Source organism: Neofelis nebulosa, chromosome 1 (assembly GCF_028018385.1).
Source record: "Neofelis nebulosa isolate mNeoNeb1 chromosome 1, mNeoNeb1.pri, whole genome shotgun sequence".
Taxonomy (NCBI): Eukaryota; Metazoa; Chordata; class Mammalia; order Carnivora; family Felidae; genus Neofelis; species Neofelis nebulosa.
This window is the reverse complement of record NC_080782.1, coordinates 95,849,243-95,875,278: the sequence shown is the minus strand read 5'-3', so window position 1 is coordinate 95,875,278 and position 26,036 is coordinate 95,849,243. Positions and strand designations below refer to the sequence as shown.

Below are 26,036 nucleotides of genomic sequence, written 5' to 3'. Positions count from 1 at the left end.
TTCCAGGATCTCTATTCTTTTTATTTTTTATTTTTTTATTATTGTTTTTAATGTTTATTTATTTTTGAGACAGATGGAAACAAAGCGTGAGCAGGGGAGGGGCAGAGAGAGAGGGAGACACAGAATCTCGAACAGGCTCCAGGCTCTGGGCTGTCAGCACAGAACCTGATGTGGGGCTCAAGCCCATGAACCATGAGATCATGACCTGAGCTGAAGTCAGATGCTCAACTGACTGAGCCACCCAGGAGCCCCGCAGGCTCTCTATTCTTTTGCACTGGTTTATGTGTCTGTTTTTTTTTCTTTTTTTTTGCCAGTACTACATTGCTTTAATTATTACAGCTTTATGAGTCTTAAAATTAGAGTGAGTTGTCCAAATTTGTTCTTCTTTTTCAGCGTTATGTTGGCTATTCTAGGTCCTCTTCCTTTCTGTATACACTTTAGAATTCTGAGTTTCCTGAGTCCTACAAAAAAGCTTGCTGGGATCTTGATTGGGATTGCATTGAATCCAGAGATCAAGTTGAGAGGAACTGACATCTTAACAATATGGAGTGTACCTATCCTTGAACGTGGAATATATCTTCATTTAATTAGATCTTCTTTAATTTTTTTCATTCGTATTTTGTAGTTTTCCACATATGGGTCCAGTATGTATTTTGTTAAATTTATACCTAAGTATTTACTCTTTTGATGTGCTATCGTAAATGGTATTTTTTAAAATTCCAAATTCCAGTTGTTCCTTGCTCATGTATAGGAATGCATTTGATTTTTGTATATTAACCTTGTATCCAACATCCTTGCTATATTCACTACTCTGTTTTGGGGGGGATCAGTTTTTGGGGATTTTCTACATTGAAAATCATGTCATTGCAAATAAAGACAGTTGTAGTTCTTCCTTTCCAAATGGTGTATTTTTTATTTCCTTTCTTACTGCAGTTTCAGTACTCTGTTGAATAGGAGTTGTGAAAGAAGATATCCTTTCCTTGATCCCAATCTTTGATTGGAAAGCATCCAGTTTCTCATCATAATGTATATAATATTAGCTGTAGGCATTTTGTAGCTATTCATCAAATTGAAGAAGTTTCTCTCTGCTCATAACTTGCTGAGGGTTTTTATCATAAGTAAGTGTTGAGTTTTGTCACATGCTTTTTTTTTTTGCATCCATCGATATGATTATATGATAATTCTTTAATCTGTTAATGTGATATTTTCAGAGGTTGAACCAGCCTTGCATACCTGGATAAATTTCACTTGGTTGTTCTGTTAATTTGTTTTATACATTGTTGGATTCTACTTGCTAATATTTTGTTGAGGATTTTTATGTCTGTGTTCATGAGCAATATTGGTGTGTAGTTTTCTTCTTGTAATGTCTGTATTTGGTTTTGGTATTAGATTAATACTGGTCTAATCAAATGAATTAGGAAGGATTCCCTCTGCTTCCTTTTTTCTGAAAGAGATTGTGGAGAACTGGTATTATTTCTTCCTTAAATATTTGGTAAAATTCACCAATGAAGCCATCTGGATCTGGTGATTTGTGGAAGGTTACTAATTATTGATTCAGTTTCATTAATAGATACAGGGCTGTTTGGGTTATCTGTTTCTCTTTGTGTGAGGTTTGGTAGCTTGTGTCTTCCAAGGAAATGGTTTATTTCATCTAAATTATCAAGTTTGGAGGCATAGAGTTGTTCATATTTCCTCATTTTCCTTTAAGTTCATATTATCAGTAATTTTGTTCCCTCTTTCATTTCTGATATGGTAATTTGTGTTTCTCTCTCTTTTTTTTCTTTTTTCCTTTTTTAATTTGAGACAGCATGTGTGAGCAGGGGAGAGGGGCAGAGGGAGAGAGAGAGAATCTTAAGCTGGCTCCATGCTCAGCATGAAGCCTGATGTAGGGCTAGATCCCATGACCCTGGGACCATGACCTGAGCCAAAATCAAGAGTCGGATGCTCAAGCTACTGAGGCACCCAGGTGCTTCCCTCTTTTCTTGATTAGCCTAATTTATCAGTTTTACTGATTTTTTTTTCAAAGAAAGGAGTTGTTGGTTTCACTGATTTTTTTTTTTTTCCTATTTGTTGCTTTCCTGCTTTTAATCTCATTGTTTTCTGTTCTAATCTTTGTTATCTTTGTTTCTACTTGTTTTGCTCTTCTTACTCTCCTTTTTCTAGTTTCCCAAGGTGGAAGCTTAGATGATTGATTTTTAGATCTTTTTTTAAACATATGCACTTAAGTTATAAATGCCTCTCTATGCACTGCTTTAATTGCATCCAACAAGCTTCACTTGAATTTTTAAGATTTTTCCATCAATTTTCATGATCGCTCCCTGCCCCCCACCCCCCCACATATGTTCCTTATTTATGGCTTCCTCTTCCTGTGTCATATATGCGTTGCTGTTTTTCTGAGAATATTAGTTTCTTTGAAGTTTGCTTCTGTTTCCTGCATTTTTCTCTTATTCCAAGTTCCTTTTGTTTTTTTGGTGTGTGTGTTTTTGTGTACTATTGTATATGTATGATATAACCACAATTTAAAAATGGAAAATGGGTTGACTGGGTGGCCCAGTTGGTTAAGCATCCGACTTCGGCCCAGGTGATGATCTCGTGGCTCATGCATTTGAGCCCCGTGTCAGGTTCTCTGCTGACAACTCGGAGCCTGGAGTGTGTTTCGGATTCTGTCTGCTCCTCCCTTGCTCCCTCCCTCTCTCTCTCTTTCTCTGAAAAATAAAATAAAATATTTAAAAAATTTAAAAATGGAAATAAAAGAAGTAATGTGCTTTGTTAAATTAGGATGACATGCCATTATTATTGAAAATTGTTCTGAAGTTTACCTGTTTCCAGAATAATTATTGTTTTTAAAAAAATTTTTTTTAATGTTTTTATTTTTGAGACAGAGAGAGACAGAGCATGAGCAAGGGAGGGGCAGAGAGAGGGGGGAGACACAGAATCCGAAGCAGGCTCCAGGCTCTGAGCCATCGGCACAGAGCCTGACGCAGGGCTCAAATCCATGGACTATGAGATCATGACCTGAGCTGAAGTTGGATGCTTAACCGACTGAGCCACCCAGGCGCCCCTAATTATTGTTCTTTTTTTTTTTTTAACATTTATTTATTTTTGAGACAGAGAGAGACAGAGCATGAACAGGGGAGGGGCAGAGAGAGAGGGAGACACAGAATCTGAAACAGGCTCCAGGCTCTGAGCTGTCAGCACAGAGCCCGATGCGGGGCTCGAACTCATGGACCGTAGATCATGACCTGAGCCGAAGTCGGATGCTTAACCGACCAAGCCACCCAGGCGCCCCTAATTATTGTTCTTTTAAGGTGACCTTTTCTGAAGGGTCCTCTACTTTTGGAGTATAAAAGTTTAACTATAGAGTGGCCACCTGTGCATTTCTCTTTATTGAAATGGCTTGGTATAGGGGTTACCTGTATCTGTTGAGTTGTATTTTTCATCAATTCTAGAAAAATTCCTACCATCTTTTTAAGCATCCTTGTTTCATGCTGTCTATCTTCTTTAGAGGTCTCCATTCTTATGATAGATGACTTCTGCCATCCATGTCTCTTACCCTGTCATATGTCCCTCTTGTCTTTCTGGGCTGCCTTTTAGGTTGTTTTTTCAGATAGGTTTTCTAGTTCATTCATTTTTCTCTTAAGCTGTGTCTAAGCTTTTTAACTCATTTTTAAAGTGTCCTTATTTTTTTCTGGACCTCAAGTGTTCATTTCATGACACTATCATAAATGGTTCTTGTAAAAAACTGTCTCATTTTTGTCTTTTATCCCTCATTTCCCACTCTTATTCTTCACCCCAGGGAACTGTTCAGATGTGCTTAATAATGTATATCTTTTTGTTTGTTATGTATTATTGCAAAATTTATATTGTTGATTATGCTTTACAAAAGTAGCAGTATGGAACAGATTGGAAATTTTTTTTAGAAAAGGTCATTTACCAAAGACAGTGTGAGGAACGTTGCTGTAGAGTGTTCCACCTTCTGGATTTAGTTGATTGCTTTGTTTTGATATCATCTAACTTGTCTGTCTATGCTTGGATTTCCTGTAAATACGTGGTTAGTTCTAAAAGCTTGATTAGATTGAGGTTCAGTTTTTTTGGTTAAGAATATATTATATGGGATACTATGTCTTCCACATGAGGCACATAATGTTTGGTTCTTCCACACTTATTTATTTTTTAATGTTTATTTATTTTTGAGAAACAGAGACAGAGTGCGAGCAGGGGAGGGGCAGAGAGAGGGAGACACAGAATCTGAAACAGGCTCCAGGCTCTGAGCTGTCAGCATAGAGCCCGACGCGGGGCTCGAACTCACGAACTGCGAGATCATGACCTGAGCTGAAGTCAGACGCTTAACCGACTGAGCCACCCAGGCACTCCCTTCCATATTTATTGATAGTGAGATTGATCACTGGAAATCAGATGTGTTTGTCTGTTCCCACCATTATAAAGTTCTCCTCCAATCTTTCATCTAACACTTTAATTAACATCCATTGATAGCCATTGCCTAGTCTATTACTTGCATTAAGGATTGCCAAGAGATGATTTAAAAAATTTTAATATACATCTGCATTTATTACCTGAGATTCTTACCTAAAGAACTTTCCTTCAGCAACTACTTAAAGTACATTTTGTTAATAAAGGGAAGGATAAGTTATTGGCTCTTTTCCCTTAATGTATCACCTTTCAGAGCAATGGGTTTATGCCCTGGCAACCCTCTAATGAGTGGTGGTATTTGTTTTTGTTTTTAGTATCATTAAGATCTCTTTGTTTTTTATCTATTTGATATGTGTTCAGTCCTTTGCAGGCTTAGTTAATTTGATGTTTGGTTGTCCTATTTAAGATAGTAGGAACCCCTTCAAGTAGGCTCCTGTGTCCTTTTGATTTTATCCCATTAGTCACTGATAGATTTCTTTAAGGTGTCTCCAGACTTATATGGAGAAGTTCTTGACATAGATCAGAGATTTATCTGCTTTATTCATAAAACTAACTTTTAGTTTTTTTTATATGTCTCTTAATATGTTCATTTTCTATTTCTTTAACTCCTGTTTTTAGCTTACTAGTCTTCAGTCTTTCTCCTATTCTAACATGAGGATCTAAAGCTGTATTTGAAGTACTGCTTTTGCTGAATCCCATAAGTTTTTACATGCAGTATTTTTATTTGTAAGTGGTATATTTTATATTACCATATCATATATATTATTTGATATAAAGTTCTTATAACTATTTTTAGCATTCACTTATGAATTCTTCTTTGATTATGTACCTTAAGTAACTCATGTCACTTAGATAAGTGTTTTAAAATTTACAATAGTGTATGTGTGTTATGTTGTTAGAGTTGGTTTTCTTGTCATTTTGTATATAGAGAAGCAATTGCTTCAACTAAATTGTAAATTCCTCAAAGGAATTTATTTGTGTCTATTTCTCGACTATGTTTCTCGGTATGCAGTAGATGGCATAATATTTATATGTTAGAGAATTAAATGAACTTTCATGACTTTTTATTTTCTAGGCATAGAGAATTAAATTCTGAATAAGTCTTTAAGTAGGATGGACAGTTATTTTAAAGCAGCAGTCAGTGACTTGGACAGACTCCTAGATGATTTTGAACAGAATCCAGGTGTGTTGGTTTTTAATTTTTGTTACTAATGGAATTTTTAAATGTCTGCATCACTTGTCTAAGATATAGAGTACTGTTAGCAAATTTGGTTTTAGTTCTGGTCACAAGGTTATATTCTGTAAGGAGTTCATGTTTTATTATAACATGCTAGTTTATTCTTATACAGAATAGAACCAATAGCCAGAAATAGAAGTAAAGAAGCTAGTTTTCTCTACAGATACAAATTTAACTAAAAGACCTTTAAAATCAACATATGAGCCAGCTGAAAGCAACTTGAAAACTTTACATGAATTGGTATTTCATTACTATGAGAGATAGTGTTTTACTCACTTTATTATTTTTTATAATGATATTTTATAAAGACCAACCCCATTTTTTTGAGTTTATTTGTTTGCGAGAGAGAGCACAAGTAGGGGAGGGACAGAGAGAGAGAGAGAATATGAAGGAACCCAGAGCAGGCTTTGCACTGTCAGTGTGGAGGCTGATGCAGGGCTTGAACACAAGAACCTTGAGATCATGACCTAAGCTGAGGTCAGACACTTAACTCACTGGGCCACTCAGGCACCCCTGTTTTACTCATTTTAGAATGAAGACTAGGAAACTGGAGAGAGAACCAAGAAGTTAAATTGTTTGTCAGCTCTTCCTCAGTCTGGTTTTTATAGTGCAGCTGAGTTATTTTGGTTTGTGTGTGTGTGTGTGTGTGTGTGTGTGTGTGTGTGTGTGTGTGTGTGTTTCTTTAAAGTTTACTTATTTCTTTTGAGAGAGAGCACGCAAGTGTAGAGGGATGAGTGGGGGAGGGGGAGAGATAAAGGAAGACACAGAATCCGAAGCAGGCTCCAGGTTCTGAGCCGTCAGCACAGAGCCTGATGTAGGGCTTGAACTCATGAACTGTGAGATCATGACCTAAGCTGAAGTCCAATGCTTAACTGACTGAGCCACTCAGTTGCCCCTATTTCAAATGCAACTTTTATCACATTGTGACATTTGCATTGAATAGTAAAAACTCCCAAGTAATTTAAATAAAAAAAATGGGGGGTGGAACACCTGGCTGGCTCAATCAGAGCATGTGACTCTTAATCTCAGGGTTTGAGCCCCACATTGGGTATAGAGACTACTCAAAAATAAAAAAATCTTAAAAAAATGTTTTGGAGGTTGTTACTGTTTGTAAGAAAGTAGTCTACCTCTGGTCTAAATAAAAGTTCAGTTTAGAAGTCTTAGAAAATGTAACATCTTTGTGATAATTTTAATTTGGCTCTCCTGAATAACATTGTATCTCTCTTTTAATTAGATGAACAAGATTATCTCCGAGATGTGCAAAATGTATATGATTCTAACCACTGTTCAGTTTCTTCAGAGTTGGCTTCCTCGCTACTACCAAAGGATCAACAATGCATTAATTGTTGTGCCTCATCAGAAACATGCTATGAAACAAATCAGATTTCTCCGAACAAAACACTTGAGGGACTAACTTCTATACAAAATGAAAAAAATGTAACAGGACTTGATCTGCTTTCTTCTGTGGATGGTGGCACTTCAGATGAAATCCAGCCTCTGTATATGGGACGATGTAGTAAACCTGTCTGTGATCTGATAAGTGACATGGGTAACTTAGTTCATGTAACAAATAGTGAAGAAGATATTAAACAATTATTGCCAGATGATTTTAAGTCTAGTGCAGATTCTTTGATTGGATTGGATTTATCTTCAGTGTCAGAAACTCTTCATGCCTCTTCAACAGACCGTGATAATAATACTGTCAGAGAGGAACAGAATGATGTCCACTCTGAATTACAAAATAGAGAAATTAGTGGAGCTGAAGAATTGGGTATAAAAGTAGATACAACACCTTCAGATTCATGTAATTACAGCGGAAAAGAGAATTTAAAGGATAAAAAGATTTTTAATCAGTTAGAACCAGTTGTTGATGGTTTTAACATGCCATCTGCTTTGACTCAACAAAGTTCTAAAATGTTTGATACCAAAGACCACCTACAACACAAGAACCAGCCATGTGAATTACTAAAAGCTGATAGCTGTTTGGTGGAAGATGAAGTAGACGTGGCAGTCATAGCTGCCACAGAATGTTTAAAAGAAGGAGACTGCACAAGTACTGTGCCCTGCAGTGTTCCAAAAAATGAAGATTTATACTTATATGACTCAAATTCAAAAGATGAAAATTTCAAATTACCTGACTTTTCCTTTCAGGAAGATAGGACTGCTGTATTTGTAAAACAATCTGCTAAAGAAGACTCAAGAAATATAGGTCTTAAAGATAATCAAGATACAATCCAAGATTCCTCTCCAGCTTTACAGGTTTCAGATGAAGAGATCTATTCCTCATTGACCTGTCTTCCAGTACCTGGGTCTTTGTGTGGATCATTAATTGAAAGTAAAGCACATGGTGATTGTTTATCACAGAATGAACATAAAGATAACATACAAGACACAGTGACAGTCCATGAAGAAAAACAGAAGAGTGTTATTCTGGGTGGGGAACCGTTGAAGGAGACTGATCATTTGAAACAGGAAAAATGTGAAAACGTAATTGAAAAGGTGGGAGATAGAAAGGAAGAGTCCAACCAGATGGTAATCAGAGTTGAATCTTTGGATTACCCTGGTAACACAAAGTCTTCTACAGCTACAGAATCTCAATTGGAGCTTTCTGGTGCTGATGCCCCAGAGTTTCCTGATGGTTGTGAAGGTCTCCCTTTTTTAAGCACTGAAATCAATGGGCAAGACTTAGATTACTTTAATATTGATGAAGGTATGAAAAGTGGAACACTAATTAGTGATGCTGAACTTGATGCCTTTCTAACTGAACAGTATCTTCAGACTAGTAACATAAAAGCCTTTGAAGAAAATGTGAATGACTCAAACTCTGAAATGAATCATATAGATGTGAAAGGCCTAGATGATGGAAATGTCAGTAACACATATTTCAATGCTGAAACAGGAGCTACTGGGGAAAGTCTTGGTATTAATATGATTTGTGAAACAGTTGATAAACAAAATACAACAGCAAATGGTGGCCTTTCTTTAGGGGAAAAAAGTACAATTGCAAATGAACAAGGGTTACCTAACAATAAATCTGAGATTATGAGTGAATTATCAGTCTCTGATATTAATAGTCAGTCTGTTCATGTTGGAGGGGCTAGACCTAAGCAATTGTTTAGCATTCCATCAAGACCAGGGAGTTCAAAGGAACCAGGTAAACCAGATGTTCCAAATATCCCTGAAAGTGAACCCAGCACAACAAATACGATTGTTCCAACCGCTTGTACTACTGATTCTACAGCTGATCCTCAGGTTAGCTTCAACTCTAATTACATTGATATAGAAAGTAATTTTGAAGGTGGATCCACTTTTATAACTGTGGGTGAAGAATCTCTACCTGTAAACACTTGCAAAGAAGGCCTGGTTTTGGGCCTAAAACAACCTACTTGGGTTCCTGATTCAGAAGCTCCAAACTGTATGAACTGCCAGGTCAAATTTACTTTTACGAAAAGGCGACACCACTGCCGAGCATGTGGGAAAGTAAGTTATAAAAATCTTTGTTTTTTATTCTTTTGAAACATTTATTTTTTTTTTTTTAACATTTATTTATCTTGAGAGAGAGTGTGTGCACGTGTATGAGCGAGTGGGTGGAGGGGCAGAGAGAGAGGAGAGAGAGAAAATCCCTGCCAGGCTCTGTGCTGACAGCACAGAGCCCGACTTGGGGCTCAATCCCACAAACTGGGAGATCATGACCTGAACTAAAACCAAGAATCGGACACATAATGGACTGAGGTGCTCCTATTCTTTTGAGACATTTAAAATGAAATTTAATGTTACAAAACGGATTGATAGATGATTTAAAGTTTTAGTTTAAAATCATTATTTTTCACCTACGTGGAAATAAATAAAACACTTTCATTTTATAGATTGCTTGAGAATGAATAAATGTCACATTGTCGTTAGTATTACATACTGGGAAATAAGGAATACTAATTACTAGTTTTTATGAAATCTAAAGAATATGTATCTTTATCTCTCTAACATTTACACTTGAGATGTCCCAAATTCATTATATCCCCCTGGGTCCTTGAAGTCTTAATTTCAAGACCATTTTGCAGTTAGTGTTAGAGAGTCTATCTAGGGAAATACTGGGAGAAAGAAAAACAAATTGGTTGCCACAAGGTTCAGAATGCTGAAGCTGGCGTTGTTTGCATTCTGACTGCATTGACTATAAACTCTAAGGGTTTCCTATAGAAATAACATTTAATTCTTTCAAATTTTTTATTTGTATTCATTTATTTTCATTTTATTTATTTTAAAGAGAAAGAGAGTGAGTAGGGGAGAGGGGCAGAGGGAGAGAGAGAGAGAGACAGAGAGAGAGAGAGAACCCCAAACAGCTCCATGCTCAGCACAGACCCCATTGTGACCTGAGCTGAAATCAAAAGTTGGATGCTCAACCGACTAAGCCACCCAGGCACCCCAACATTGCATTTTTTATTCAGCATTGATTTTCAGTATTGGGTTGGTCTCAGATCACCCCTCTTTTCTTTTAGAAAAATAATGACATTCTACCTTTAAAAGTTGTAAATAAAGGACCACAGAAAACTTTTTAAATTGTAAAGTTACTCATTAAAGAACATTTTTGTTCCTTTCCAATGAACAGAATTGACTTAAAGGAATTCCACTTGTGAGAGATACAATTTTATTTTTATTTTTTTATTATTTAAAAAAAATTTTTTAAAGTTTTATTTTTGATAGAGAGTGAGAGAGCATGAGCTGGGGAGGAGCAGAGAGAGAGAGAGAGAGAGAGAGAGAGAATCCAAAGCAGACTCTAGGCTCTGAGCTGTCAGCCCAGAGCCTGATGTGGGGCTCAAACTCATGAACCACAAGATCATGACATGAGTTGAATTCGATGCTTAACCAACTGAGCCACCTAGCCACTCCAGAGATATGATTTTAAGTTGCAGAAACCTCATTGAAGTAAAACAAACAAAAAATAATTATTTTAATAACTATCTATGATTATGGTGATTAGAAAAATTATTTATATCATCAAAAAAATGGTGTTTGGTTAATTAGATTTTGGGCCTCCTCTCTCCCTGCCTCCTGTAGGTATAAACATGCTTGACACAAAACCAAATTCGATATTTTATTCTTTATAGGTCTTTTGTGGTGTCTGTTGTAATAGGAAGTGCAAACTGCAATATCTAGAAAAGGAAGCAAGAGTATGTGTAGTCTGCTTTGAGTCTATAAGTAAAGGTGAGTATTAACCTGACATATTTTCTTCCAGTAATTGAATATATCTTAAAAACAATTGGATTGTGACAAAGAAAAACTTCTTTATTTTCTTAAGGCGGGGACCTAGTGTTGACTTATCTGGCTTAGGTGGGCCATCCCACGGCTTGGTTTCTCTTCTTTTTGTTCTACTGTCACAATTAATACTACCAATCCGGAAAGGAAGCAGTTTCTGGAGTGGCAGTTCATTAACTTTTAACAGGTACCAAGTCCCTAAATGCTGCATTTCATCTGCCTATTTGTTTTGTCAACATCATTGTCATCCTTATCATCTTAATCTAAACTTTTATAGAATAGTTACTGTTGAATAGTATTTAGTGTTACACACTAATAGCATAAGGCAAGATAATTGTTCCCACCCTTTAGAAAATTATAATCTAAGATGGGAATAAAAAATAAGGTAGTAATATTTACGATTTTATATATAAATTCATAGAACTGTCACAGTATTAGCACATTTTGTCTCATATTTTTTTCCCTTCTCAATTTTAGAATTTTGTTTGTATGAATTTCCCATTGTTTCTGGCTCCCTAGCTTAGCTACCATTATCAGCAATAGTCTTGGTAGTCTTATTTGTGTTCTCACAGTGTGTGTGTGTGTGTGTGTGTGTGTGTGTGTGTGTGTGTTGTATTGTGCTTTTTCCCTCAAATACACATTTGCTCTTTTGAGTACTTCTTGGCATTTTGAAAGATTTGTTGACAGTTTAATTCCCAGCAAATATGACTTGGGACTTTTCAATACCAGACCTGTGCTTTTAGCTCAGGTACTGCTTCCCCTGTGAGCTAGGAGAATAAATACCTGATAATAATTTGTTTTTCTCTTTTGAATGAAGATAAAATTTTTCATCAGTTTTCCAAAAAGCTCTGATGGGAGTCTATTAGCCTGAGGTAAGCTACTTTACTCCCTGTTGTTGCCCCTTGCTCTGGAAGATAACAGAGTGTGAACTTTTTATATTTCCATATTACCAACATTGTTTATGAAGAGGTTAGTTTAAGACTTTATAGTTGTTTTGGTTTTTTTCCCATGCTGTTTCAGTAGCCCCAGAAGACTGCTGGTGCTGGTGGTCAGACAGCCTGCTAGAATTCAGGAATAGAATTCAGGCTCCCACATAGTTCTCTCTCCCTACTTGAAAAAAAATAAAATAGCCACTAATATTTGAAACATTATTTGAGTTGACATGTCAGAGTTTTAGGTGAACATTCAAACATTTTGACTGTAAGGTACCAGGAGAAAAGATGCAGTCATTAAAGAGACTCAGTAGGATTTTGGGATCATGCTTTGGTTTCTCAAAGAAAATATCTTGGAATGAATTTGGTTATTTAGTTATCTGTTTTATTTATTCTGTATGATACCTTCTAGAATATATTCTCACAGTTCTATTTAACATTAATTTATACACCACAAGAAAACAAACACAAGTTATTTTAATATCACCTTTAGGGTTGAAGATGGTAGACGTGACCATTTAAAATAATGTTATTAAATAAGATGAGAAAGATGGCTCAAGAAGGGTTGTTAGATTCCATAAAGGATTAAGAAGAAAAGATAGTTTAAATAGAGATTATGGATAATGAGGAAGCTGTGCTGAGACTGTGTAAGTTTCAAGGAAGCCTGCTGGTGAGTGCCATTAGGTAGATTTGGGGCAAGTTGGACATTACTCAAAACTCAGAGTAAGATGTTTGGATTTTATTTGGTGAGGGGAAGCTGATTCATGAGAGTGCTGTCATTCAGTGGCCTTTGAGGAAGATGACTGTAGCAGTGGCAACATATCTAGCAGATTGGTTTGGAGAAATGCTGAGGGGAGAGCTCTCAGTGCCTGTTCTATGTTATTTGGATAAAAAATCATTCACCAACATTCAAGCAATATTTTGCATTTTGGAGCTCTAGCTGTGAAAGAATATATTTCCTGTTCTCGTGGAGCTTAGGAATGTGGGGAGAGATGGATAGTTAGGAAAGAGGATATCAGATGGCGATAATATCCTAAATGAAAATAAAAGATTATAAGAGGGATGGATAGTGCTGGATTGGTAACAAGAAGTAGTGTTTTTTAATGTTGGGCAGAATAAGGCTTTATGATATGATGTGAGAGCAGAGACTTAAGTGAGAGAATAAAGCTGAGAATAAAGTGAGTATTTGTGGAAGAACATTCCAGGCAGAGAGAATAAGAGCCAAGACTCTAAGCTAGGAGAGTGCTTATTTGACTTATTGAAGAACAAGGAGGCCTGGTGGCTGGATCATAATGAGCAAGTGGGATCGTAGTGAGAGATGAGGTCAGAGAGCTAAGTGGGAAGACAGAGGAGGTAGGGATGTAGACTGTGTAGGGTCTTGTGAGCCACTGTAACAACTGGGATTTTCACTCCATTTGGGAATCACTTAAAGGATTTTAAACAGGAATGATGTGATAGGATTTATGTCTTAAAAGAATCACACTGAACTGTGTCAAAAACAGACTGTAGGGGTACAAGGACAAAAACCAAGACAGTCATATTAAATAGCAGTTATTTCCTTTAGTAGATATCAAATATATGCTAAATAGAATATTGAGACAATTGGTAACTTATAGTGAAGTAGGGTGCTGCCAGCTGGAGTAAGGTCATTGTCTTTGCCAAGTGCCACTTCTTTTTCTTGCTTAGCCATTGAGTTCTTTCTCCTCACAACTTGAAAAAATAGATAATTTATCATAATTTACTTTGAAGTTCAAAAATATTTTAATATTTTAATATTTTTCCCCTTTATAGCTCAGGCATTCGAAAGGATGATGAGTCCAACTGGTTCTAATCTTAAATCTAATCATTCTGATGAATGTGCCAACATCCAGCCTCTTCAGGAGAGTCAAACATCCAGTATACCTTCACCTACAACTTTACCGATCTCAGCACTTAAACAACCAAGTGTTGAAGGTAATTAGAAGAAAATGCTGTGTCTTAGACTAAAGATAATTTTTAATGGAATTTTTCTAGTTTGATAGAGTCTAGCGAGGACTAGACTAGATATCAGAAGAAATTTAGTATGGGGAACTGGTAGGTATATGTGTTAGAAGGCTGGAAGAGCAAAAATGGCATGCTCAAGTGACTCAGAGATTGCTAACTGCAGGAAACAACCACTACCCATAGGGCTGGGGTAATGAACGGTGAAAGGCAGTATTCTAGAACTCAGTGCAGGAGTACCAGGAGGTGTTTGGTTCTCAGAACTGGGATTCAGGGCTTGGGGTACTATGTGGCTGGTATTGTGATTTCTGGGGGAGCACCAAGTGGCAAATCCTGGAACCATCAAGGGCTCTCATACAATTGGTGTTCAGTTGAGCAAAGGAGTGATCCAGGCTTGATATTAGGAGTACTGAAAATTGCATGGCATGCACGTGTATCTGGTGGTACTGCTGCTGTAAGGATCCTGGAAGGAATTGGAAACAATTCCTTCTCTTCCCACCTTCCAGTCTCCCACCAACACTATTGGCAGAACATGGTCAGAGCCAACCAGCAAGGGGGTCTGGGAGTTGCACTCTCCAGACTTTAGCCTGGCATCAAAGAGCACCTTATATAGAAGGGTGGCCTTGGGTTTGAGAGACAAGTAAGTAACTGGCACATCTCCCTCTCTTCAAAAATGTGTTTTTAAATGTATATTTTACTACAATAAAATGTTTTTAAAACGTATTTAAAAATCTTTGGGTTCTCTGGTCTTTTTTTTTTTTTTACAGCTGTTGTGGTTTAGGGTCTTCAGTAAAGCCTGTGTACATTTTTTAAAAATGTTTATGAGAGAGAGAGAGAGAGAGAGAGAGAGAGAGAGGGAGAGAGAAAGAGAGAGAATGAGTGGGGTAGGGGCAGAGAGAGAGGGAGACACAGAATCCGAAGCACCTCCAGGCTCTGAGCTGTCAGCACAGAGCCCAATGCAGGGCTTGAACTCACTATGAGATCGTGACCTGAGCCGAAGTTGGATGCTTAACCAACTGAGCCACCCAGGTGCCCCTCAGTTTATCTCTTAATACAGCTGTTTTCCATTTGTCATTATAACTTAAATAAGGTTCAGAATATATGGTTGTATGTTATAGCTCTAAAATGAATAAATATACTTTAAAAATATTTACATATTCTAGGGGCGCCTGGGTGGCTCAGTTGGTTAAGCGTCTGACTTTGGCTCAGGTCATGATCCCATGGTTCATGGTTCGAGCCCCGCATACGGCTCTGTGCTGACAGAGCCTGGAGCCTGCTTCAGATTCTGTGTCTCCCTCTCTCTCTGCCCCTCCCCCACTCTCTCTCTCTCTCTCTCTCTCTCTCTCTCTCTCTCTCTCTCTCTCTCACAAATAAATAAACATTAAAAAAAATTTTTAAAATATTTACATATTGTCTTATCTTGACATCCTAAATTATTAAATTATAAAAGTATTGCAGATACATGAAAGATACCGTATTTAAATTTTTTTTTAACATTTATTTATTTCTGAGACAGAGACAGAGTGCAAGTGGGGAAAGGGCAAAGAGAGAGGGAGACAGAATCTGACGCAGGCTTCAGGTTTTGAGCTGTCAGCACAGAGCCTGGTGTGAGGCTCAAACTCACAAATCCTGAGATCATGACCTGAGCCGAAGTCAGATGCTTAACTGACTGAGCCCCCAGGCGCCCCAAAAGATACCTTATTTAGAATGTCTATCCATAATGCAAAAGTTATATGTGATGCCAGTTTTCTCAGTGTTATCTGTATTATGTTCTAGAAGGTAGATGCCAATCTTTTGATTTTTATATTCTAAAACCATCTGGCAGCTTTTTTCATAACCTCCATCTGTGGATGCTTTGTAATAAAAGAGAACATATATTTATGCTGATAGCTAATTATTTTCTCCAAATTTGGGAGGGAAATATTAATAAAATCCAATATCCATATTATAAGAACAAAAATTATTATGCTTCTTTTGTTAAGTAAATTAAAAATAAGAAATGACCTCTGATGCACAAGTGATCTTGTTGCCCTTTTTAGACTTTTTATACTTCTTTCTGTTTTTCCATGTTTTTCTTATCTACCATCCTCCAGTGTACTCCATTTTTCCACCTTGTGCTGTGGTCTTTAAATTTTATTCAGTTTTCACTCACTCCTCAGAAACGTATGCTTAGTAATACAGGCTTTAAATCTGCCCCCAGTGTCCTAAAGATATAACCTCTCCTGTCCACTTATTCTGAGTATGTAATTCCCAGTGTTACTCCTTCCTTTTTTATGAATTAGGAAAAGACTTCCATTCTGGGTAGATAAATCATAAAAGGTCATTTCTCTAGGCCTTTGCAATCCTGAGAAGGCAGGTCTTGTCAATGCGTAGCAAGAAGCTTTTGAAATCACTTCCCGACCGATTTAGTATTAAGTCATTGTAATATTACCAAATTCAAGTACTTTACTTTATAAACTGATCCTAGGATTATGCTCCAAAGAACAGAAAAGAGTATGGTTCGCAGATGGTATACTGCCCAATGGTGAGGTTGCAGATACAACAAAATTATCATCTGGAAGTAAAAGATGTCCTGAAGACGTTAGTCCTCTCTTGCCTGATATGCCCTTGGTAAGGAATCTAAAGAATGACTTGTTGATTTAATAAGATTTTATTTTAAGTATATTCTGTAGCATGATTATTATAGTACTTATTTTTTTTAATACTGTGAGCTTCCTAAAGTGAGAAATATATGATGTAGTGAATATATCTTAGATTTTACCTTTTTTAAAAACATTTATTTTGAGAGAGAGAAAGAGAACATGCATGTGAGAGGGAAGGGCAGAGAGATAGGGAGAGAGAGAATCCTCAGCAAGTTCCACCCTGTCAGGGCAGAGCCTAACATGGGGCTCAGTCTCACAAGCTGTGAGATCATGACCTGAGCAGAAGTCAAGAGCCAGATGCTTAACTGACTGAGCCACCCAGGCACCCCAGATTTTACCTTTTTTAATGTCAGTTTAAGGTCATGATTCTCAGACTTTTTGCTCTCAGGATGCCTTTATGCTCTTAAAACTTACTTAGACCTTCAAAGAGCTACTATAGGTTATGTGGGTTATACCTAGTGATAATTCCTGTATTAAAATTGTGAAAAATATAAAAGTTAATTTAAAAATAAATTTGTCATATTAATAGAAGTAGTATTTTTATAGACATTTCAAAATAAAAGTTGAGTGAGAGGAATGACACTTTCATATTTTTGCAAAATTCTTTGATGTCTATCTTAATACAAGATTCTCACATCTTCCATATTCAGTCTGTTGTGTTATGTTGCTTTTAGTTAAATTATATGAAGAAAATCCTAGGCCCTCACTGACTCCCTGAAAGGATCTTGAGGACCTCAGAGATCTCTGACTCACATTTTTAAAAAAATTTTTCCTAATCTTTATTTATTTTTGAGAGATAGAGAGAGTGCAAGCAGGGGAGGAACAGAGAGAGGGTGGGGGACACAGAATCCAAAGCAGGCTCCAGGCTCTAAGCTGTCAGCAAAGAGCCTGACGCGGGGCTCAAACCCACAAACCATGAGATCATGACCTGAGCTGATGTCGGACGCTTAACCGACTGAGCCACCCAGGCGCCCCCCTGACTTACGTTTTAAGAACCACTGGTGTAACAAAACAGAACTAAGATTTAGTAATTTAATTTAGACTAATATGTGTTTAGTGATTTTCATACATTCAATAAAGTATCTGATAGTGGTATTTATGTTTGCATTTAAACAAATATGCTAGGTGTTAAATAAAAGATAAGTAAGATGGAAACCCAGCCCACTAAGAACTCTTATTGTAAAGTAGCAAAATATTAATAGAAGTGAGTATTAATACATGAAGTTGGAATGCTTTTACTCAGTCAACAAATTTATTGAGCATCTACTCTGTGCCAGTTACCTGATTTATCCTGGGTGTAGACAAGATTGTTATGTATCCTACCCTGTTTAAATTCACATAGCATATAAACCTATGCTTTTTTGTCAGGGTTCATGAGCTAGAATTTACAAATAGCCATAATTACCCAAAGTATGTTTCTTAGCTAACACCTACCCTCAATTGATATTTTAACAAAATAAAAGTTCTAAACAGGCTAGTAAGATTTACTTGAGTTCAAACTGGTTCTCATTTAATAATGACTCAGCTTTGGCCAGTTCAAAAAGAAAGGGGCTTTACTGAAGCCAGCTTGAAATGTTGTTTATTGGTGGTTACTAGTGAGGAATATACCTACCACTCTGCTTCCTAACCACTCCCCTCCCTGCTTTACCTGCTGATCTCTCCCTTGGTCCCCTCCCCACACCCAAGGCTTTTTGGCTATTGTCAGGAGAGTTTAGTTGAACTAAATTTGCTTAGTGTGTGATATGGTACAGGATCCTGAAGTTCTTCTTGCCTCCTTTTTCTAGTCTATAAAATTAAAGTCATTAACACCTACTGAGTATATGATATAGTAAAGTTAAGTCTTACTCTTCAGAATTTAAAGAAGCAAAATGGTACTGTTTCTTGGCAAATTTGGCTTCTGAAGAATTTCCGAGCCCATTTTGGTTTTATTTATTCTTGTTAAAAAGGTATCTTTGGTTATAGCGATTAACATTTCACAGTTGAACAGAGAATATGAACTGATGTGTTTTGTTTTGTTTTTTTAATTCCATATTTTACAGACAGTAAACACAGTGGATCATGCCCATTCTACTGCAGTGGAGAAAGCAAACAATGAGATAGGAGAGATTACAAGTGACATAATTCGGAGTCCTATTTCTCAGGTTCCATCTGTGGAAAAACTGCCTATAAACACAGGAACTGAGGGGTTACCTACTTCTTGTTCTTTTACACTAAATGATGATGTTTTTGCAGAAATTGAGGGACCACCTACTCCTACTGATGTCTTAGTTCACAGCAATTTACCTGTTGCTAGTACTTCGGATTATAGGTTACTGTGTGATATTGACAAGAATGTCTGCAATAAGATTAGTCTTCTACCTAATGATGAGGACAGTTTGCCCCCTCTTATGGTTGCATCTGGAGAAAAGGGATCAGGTAGGATAGCAGTTATTTAAATTTTTTTTTTTTTAACGTTTATTTATTTTATTTTTGAGACAGAGAGAGACAAAGCATGAACGGGGGAGGGTCAGAGAGAGGGAGACACAGAATCTGAAACAGGCTCCAGGCTCTGTGCTGTCAGCACAGAGCCCGACGTGGGGCTCGAACTCACGGACCGCGAGATCATGACCTGAGCCGAAGTCGGCCGCTTAACCGACTGAGCCACCCAAGCACCCCTATTTAAATTTTAAAAGAGGGTTTTTTTGAAAGAATGTACTGGTGAATTTTGTGATGTATGAAATGTACTTTTTAGGCTTAGACAATTTGGTTGAAATATGTACTATGGCTTGGTATCTTAAGTTTACAAAAAGTCTTATGTGAAAACAAATTCTAAAAAGATCTGAACTTTTGAGTTGAATGGATATGATTCATTTATGACATCTTGAGTCCCTAATTTAGAATGAGGCAAAAGTTTAGTTCAACAGGGAAACTCATTGATTTTTAGTCCTGAAAATATTTCCATTGTGTTAGGGTTTTGTTATTTTTTCCCCTGCCCCCCTCCCCCCATATCATTTTTCTTTAAAGGAGCATAGCGCCCAAAGAAGAAAGTATTGGATTGGACAACAAACTAGGAACTTTAGTTCCTCATTTGCTACTTAATACATCTATGACTTGAAGCATGTTATTTAATCTCTATGGGCTTCAGTTTCCTGTGTAAAAGAAGAGAACCTGTACGATCTCTAAGGTCCTTTTCAAGCTGGAGTTTCTGTGGCTAGCTCCCAAATCAGAGTAGTTCCCTAGGATACTTCCTTGTCACCCCAGGCATTATGCTGCATCCTGCAACATGAAATGACTATGTTCTGTGCATAATAATATAGGGGAATAAAGCTTAGGATCTCTGTTCTGTCAGTAGGAGCTATTTCATGAACCTGCCTGTAGTGGCAGAAATACCTTAAGTCCTATACTTTGCTTGTTTTCCTGTTGATGATATCAAGATGTTTTTTAACACTTGGTCACTGACATAGGGCATACGGCAGCAAGCAGTATGTACATTTTGAGAGTTATAAAGCTGTACTTTCAAGAGTTGTAAATTTCAGAATTTATAAATAGAGTGGCTGGCAGTCTGGAATCCACTTTACAAAAATGTGTGTTTTAAAATTGCATAAATATGCTGTTTAATCAACGTATTTGCATATATACTACATATATAATATACTATGTCAGGGCTTATATGTATTATAGCATTAATATCTTTACGTAAATAGAAAAGAATGAGTACATAATAATAGTTGTCCAGGGCATTGACTGATTTTTATGAAATGGGTTTGCTTTTGTTACTAAGTTTGATCAAGCTATTGAAGGATTTCTAAATGTGTTTTTTTGTTTTTATTGCAAGCATATTTAACTGGAAGTTATATTCTAATGAATATGTTACTTTCATGATTTAGTGCCTGTAATAGAAGAACACCCGTCTCATGAGCAAATCATTTTGCTTCTTGAAAGCAAAAGTTTTCGTCCTGTTACATTTGTCTTAAATGCTAATCTACTTGTGAATGTCAAGATAGTATTTTGTAAGTAATGATTAATCTTTCTTTGCCTAATTGGTATGCAGAATTTCTGAAATTAATTAATTGAATTTTGACTGGCAACTATAAAAAGTAAGCATTGGGTATTGAATTTTTAGCCACAAAGGAATATAGATTTTTTAGATTTATATTCAGTGGAACTTGAAATGAAAGCTTAAAGATTTCTACTAGTGTCTTTCAGTCAGTGCTAGGTTAAGCTTATGGGCTCCTAGCTGAGCTATATTTTGATATTAATGATATAATTGACTGTGTTTCATATAGCTTTTAGATGAATTGAAATTTGGTAATTAAATAAGAATCTTGATTTAATAGCAATAAAGACAGTTTTAGAGTAAGTGACATGTGACCTAATTAAAAGTAAGGAAGTAAATAATCCTCAGTACTTAACAATGCATCTCTCAGCGTTTCGTTCTCTGAAACAAACTTAATTGATTCTTACCCACTACATTTCAGCATATTAGTGCATCTTTTATTTTATTTTTTATTTTAGTGTTATTTATTAATTGACTCTATAAGATAATCTTTCATCCTTTCTTTTACATTAATCTTATATAATTTAAAGTGTTTTTTTGTGAGGAGAACTTTGGGAAAATAAGGAATTTGAAAAGTTGTGCTTCATACAAAGGACAACTACATTAGTTTCTGTGGTTAAAAGAAGTTGACATTTATAGTTGTATGCTTTTATCACTTAAGATTCCTCAGACAAATATTGGTACTTCTCAACCAATGGATTGCATGGCTTGGGACAGGCAGAAATAATTATTCTATTATTATGTTTGCCAAATGAAGATGCTATTCCGACCGACATCTTCAAACTATTTATCACCATCTATAAGGATGCTCTAAAAGGTATAGCATTTTATTTTGAACTGTTCAGACCAGGGGATGGATAAATTAATTAAAGGCATTTATGCTTTTGGCTATGCTAACTGTGCTAAAGATTTATTTTGTGAAGAGATTGCTGATGTCTTAAAAGATTTTCAGTCATTTTCAGTCATTTTCAATTTTCATCATTTTCAGTCACCTTAAATCTAGCATTTTATGTAATTAGTGTCTTTAAACAGTTTTTTTTTTAATTTTAAAAATGGAAATATATTTGCCTTCATTTTTTTATATATGTCTATATTGTTTTCTTACTATCTGTGTAGGATTGGGGGAGATAAGAATTTTCACTTGGTCATGCAGTGCAGAGAAAAATTTTAAACCACCTGTGGTTAGAAACATTTTCAAAATTTTGTTCACAATTCTCAGTCTCCAGGAATAACTGAGCTTTGTACACATAAGTTACTCAATTGATGATGCTTCAAGAGTGGAAATAAGAAAAAAAAATCTACATTGCTTTTATTTAAGAAAGTTTATACTGCAACATTCAAACTTAGAATGCCTCTCAGAACAATTTAAAAATCTTCTTATTAATGATTTTATTTCTAGGAAAATACATAGAAAACTTGGACAATATAACTTTTACTGAGAGTTTTCTCAGTAGCAAGGATCATGGAGGATTTCTGTTTATTACACCTACTTTTCAGAAACTTGATGATCTCCTATTACCAAGTAATCCTTTTCTTTGTGGAATTCTTATCCAGAAGCTAGAGATTCCCTGGGCAAAGGTTTTTCCTATGCGTTTAATGTTGAGACTGGGTGCAGAATATAAAGGTAAGTTTTAGAATAATAAGTTAAATCACATAGGTTCATATGTACTAAATGTAAAATAAGAATTTCAGTGATATCATTAAAATCAATTTTTTAATGGATTTAAGGGGACTACTTTTGTTTTGATATATTTTTAAAATTCCAAAACAGCCTTTCTCTACTACCAAATGAACTGTCTAGACAACCTTGGTATATCATGAAGTTTTAGATGTTGATAGCTATATTAACTTACCTTAAAAAAATTTGTTTTAAATTTTAGAACAAAACATAGAAAACATTGAAAAGTTTTCTTAAAAGCATATACCATAGGGAGTACATTTTGTTACATTTCCTATATTTTAAGAAGGTAAATGATTTCCCCTCTAAATTTGTGTACATCATAAAACCAAACATGAAAGATTATGAAATAATGGTCTGGGTTTATGTATATGGTTATTTCTAAGTTGAAATAATTTCTGGTGTTAAACTTTTTGAATTCCCACCCTTCATCCCTGACTTTTTTCAAGAAATTATTTATTGCATGTAAAATATATCTAGTGAAATTTTAGGTATTTGATTATAATTTAATTAAAATAGGTATTTTCTTGGAGGAAAATTAAATGTAGGGGGTTTATAAAATTTATAAAATATTTCAAGATGGGCAAATTCAGTGAGATATAAATCTCCCTCTTTGGCAAATTTATTATGCTGTTTGATTTTAGGGGGAGGTCTTTACCATTTAGGATTTAAACATGTGATGCTATTATGTAAAAAGTAAATTTTATTTCAGGTTTTTTATTGTATAAACTACAGAGCTTAAGAAATTTAATTCTGTGTCAGTTATTTCATACATTCAGCCTGATATTTTGTCTCTGATATAAATATTTGAATGCTATTTTTATGAGAAGTTAGGTCAATATATAACCTTAAGTCGTTATGGAACATATATAACTTTGGCCAGTGTTTTGGTTAGTATCACTTATAGATACTAAATCTGTTTTTCTCATGCTCAAAGAAGCAAAATCATGGAGCAACTTGTGGGACTTATCAGAAGATCATAGGGGTTGGAGCCCAAAAGCTATGATAGCTGTTTAGTGATGATGAGGATAAAAATCATGAGTTATACAGGTTTTTCCTGCTACCTGAAAGTAGAACATTCCTATAAAACCTTTTTAAAGCCAAAATGGCATAAAGGAAAGAAGCTATCACCACTTCATAAGCACAAAAATCTGTTTCATAGTGAAAACAGGAAGTCACATAGGTCTTTTGTAAAAGCAAAGTGGTATTAAAGCAAACTTGGATGAGGGAGAAACCTGTACATACATAGAAGTTAATTAGTTTTAGCTGTTTTCTGAGTTCTTTATGTATTGCTGGATTTTAGATATAAAGAGGCATGGTGTCCATGCCTCTTTAGGCATGAACTTGGAAGTACTGTGTGTGTGTGTGTGTGTGTGTGTGTGTGTGTGTGTGTGTGTTAGAGAAAATGGATGTATGGAAAATTTAATTACAAAAGTTAGAGTTCCAAGATTAAAGGATAGAAATAATGGTCTGAAAGCAGGAATTATTAGAAATAGTAGTAGAAAGTGGGCATTATCTACACATTTGCACTGAGACCGTTTGTTTAGATTATCATTCAGTGTTGGATTAGGTGATTTAAGAGATCCCTTTGTAACCCTGACAGAACGTTGTCTTTCTAAATAAGCCATAACCTTTGAAAATACTGTTTCAAATAAAATTACTTCAAGTTGTAGGGGCGCCTGGGTGGCTCAGTCGGTTGAGCGTCCGACTTCGGCTCAGGTCATGATCTCACAGTTCGTGGGTTCAAGCCCCGCATCAGGCTCTGTGCTGACCGCTTGCTCAGAGCCTGGAGCCTGCTTCAGATTCTGTGTCTCCTACTGTCTCTGCCCCTCCCCTGTTCACGCTTTGTCTCACTCTGTTTCTCAAAAATAAATAAATGTAAAAAAAAAATTTTTTTTAATTACTTCAAGTTGTAAAGGATGCTCCCTCATTCATAAAAGATGGAGTTCATGAAAAGTCATCATTTATCTTAATCAGATCACTTATCATTTTAATGTCTTTTACCACTAACATCTGTGTCTTTTTCCATTCTGTACCCTCTGCCCTCTAAATAACATAGTTGTCCTTTTAAAAACCAAAAAGTATGTTTGTAATAGCAAAGATGTGAGTTGCTCTGACTTAAATTTTAAAAATAAATAATGTCAGGTAATATGTGTTTTCTTAGAATATTAAGAAAGAATATTTGTATGACAGGTATGCGAGAGGTTTGTTTAAGAATTAGGCTGAGAACTGAAAGTTAAAATGTTTTCTGCTTTTTATTATTATAGAAATGTCTTACCTTTTCTTCCAGAAGCGTGCTGCACTGCTAACCAAATACCTTTTCCTTTTGGTGAATAATATTTATAGTGCCTTAAAGGAAGAGAAAAGTAGTTAGGTGATAGACTCCACCTTTCTTCTGTTTCTCTGCATTGATTTTTTTGACTCTGTGTACCCCTTTTATCATGCTGACCCAAGAACTATAAAAGTTTACTACCATCTGTAAATTAGCACAATTGAATATTAATTTTAAATGTCTTAAAAATCCTGAATTATTCATTTCTGTTTAAATTGTCAGAACTTTATAGGGGTATATCAGATCACTAATTTTCCAGCCATTATCGTTTTGTGAAATCAACATGTATAATGAAAAGATTAAATACTTTGGAATGAAGCAAGCCTAATTTCAAATCTGTTTCACTGGTGATTAACTTAGTCACCATAGACAATTTTATTAATTTCTGTGTCTCTCCTCTCCCATTTGTAAAGTATGGGTAGACATACTTGCCTCACTGGGTTGTTTTAGGGCTTAAATAAGATAATGTATATAAAGTTTGCAGTTCAGTGTAGCCTCCAGTAAATACACACTATGGGTTAATGTATCTCTCACTTTCCCCAGAGAACTGATTGGGTGGTATCTATCCATAATCTTTGAAAAATGAGAATTAGAAGTAGTAAATTCAAGACTTTTTTGGGGTTTTATTGATGGTAACCAGTTTTCCTTTCTTATCTATAGTATATCCTGCTCCTCTAACAAGTATCAGAGGCCGAAAACCTCTTTTTGGAGAAATAGGACATACTATTATGAACTTACTTGTTGTGAGTAATCAAACAATTAAGTGTTCTTACATTGTTAACTTTAATATTTTATTTAGCATATTTTATATGTTTGTATTTTCCTCTATTAATTTGGCATATTTGGTATAATGAGAGTTTGTTTATAATATATCTTTATTTAGATAAATGGGCTCTGTTTCTAATGGATTGCTTTTTAGAATACATCTCTTAATTTATGTGTACCTGATTCTGATTGCCTTTTGATTCATTCTGCTGCATTGCTAACACATTTAGGTAATGTGAGATCTACACAGTTATTGAAGTGTTAGTAAAAGTAATTAGTAACAATATTAGTAAAGTCAGTCAGTTTGGTGATTTTGAGCAAATTGTGGCCTGAGTTTCCTCATTTGTAATAGGAAGGATTGGATTAGATAATCTCAGTTTCCCTTCTACCTTTAATTTAAATAATTGTTTTATTTGTAACCATAAAAAAGTATTTGAGTGGACTTATTTTTTTTTTTTTTTGAGTGGACTTATTTTTAATTTATACATGTTTACTTTGAAGACTTATTTTGGAAGATTTGTAATTAGAAAGAGGACGTCACCCCTAAATACTACAGAATTTTTCCTGAGAATGATATTCTTTATTACTATTGTGGAGTAGCTAGGAGAATTAGTTGGTTTTTCAAGTTGGTACTACTTTCTGAATGGCATTTTGATAGTTATTTTTCACAAGTCTTAAAATGATGGACATTATTAAAAAAGTATTTAATGAATGGGTAAAATGCTCATGGATAGTTTAAGGTTTATGGAAATG

At 35.5% G+C, this 26,036-nt stretch overlaps 1 protein-coding gene and 1 long non-coding RNA gene across 8 annotated transcripts in view; one reads left to right on the top strand and one right to left on the bottom strand.

Moving 5' to 3' along the window:
- ZFYVE16 (zinc finger FYVE-type containing 16) overlaps positions 1-26,036 on the top strand; it is a 51,011-nt gene that overhangs the window by 7,686 nt on the left and 17,289 nt on the right. For 5 of the 6 annotated variants that reach the window (XR_009261219.1, XM_058728474.1, XM_058728495.1 and 2 more), the window contains 10 exons: positions 5,507-5,614; positions 6,903-9,148; positions 10,771-10,867; positions 13,642-13,803; positions 16,298-16,440; positions 18,512-18,887; positions 20,339-20,461; positions 21,170-21,325; positions 21,908-22,132; positions 25,179-25,261. Coding sequence is in view for 5 of the 6 variants with exons in the window: in XM_058728474.1 (XP_058584457.1) it covers positions 5,545-5,614; positions 6,903-9,148; positions 10,771-10,867; positions 13,642-13,803; positions 16,298-16,440; positions 18,512-18,887; positions 20,339-20,461; positions 21,170-21,325; positions 21,908-22,132; positions 25,179-25,261 (3,681 nt within the window). In the remaining variant the exon portion in view is untranslated. The remainder of the gene's footprint in view (positions 1-5,506; positions 5,615-6,902; positions 9,149-10,770; positions 10,868-13,641; positions 13,804-16,297; positions 16,441-18,511; positions 18,888-20,338; positions 20,462-21,169; positions 21,326-21,907; positions 22,133-25,178; positions 25,262-26,036) is intronic. The other variant, XM_058728511.1, reaches the window with a different exon arrangement.
- The window catches only part of LOC131510901 (uncharacterized), a 45,723-nt gene continuing 31,218 nt past the window's right edge, over positions 11,532-26,036 (bottom strand). Inside the window, exons 3-4 of one of the 2 annotated variants that reach the window (XR_009261239.1) lie at positions 24,465-24,535; positions 11,532-13,560 (exon numbers count right to left, since the gene is read on the bottom strand). This is a non-coding gene — a long non-coding RNA (uncharacterized LOC131510901). Of the gene's footprint in view, positions 13,561-24,101; positions 24,536-26,036 lie in introns of those variants that run through there. The other variant, XR_009261238.1, reaches the window with a different exon arrangement.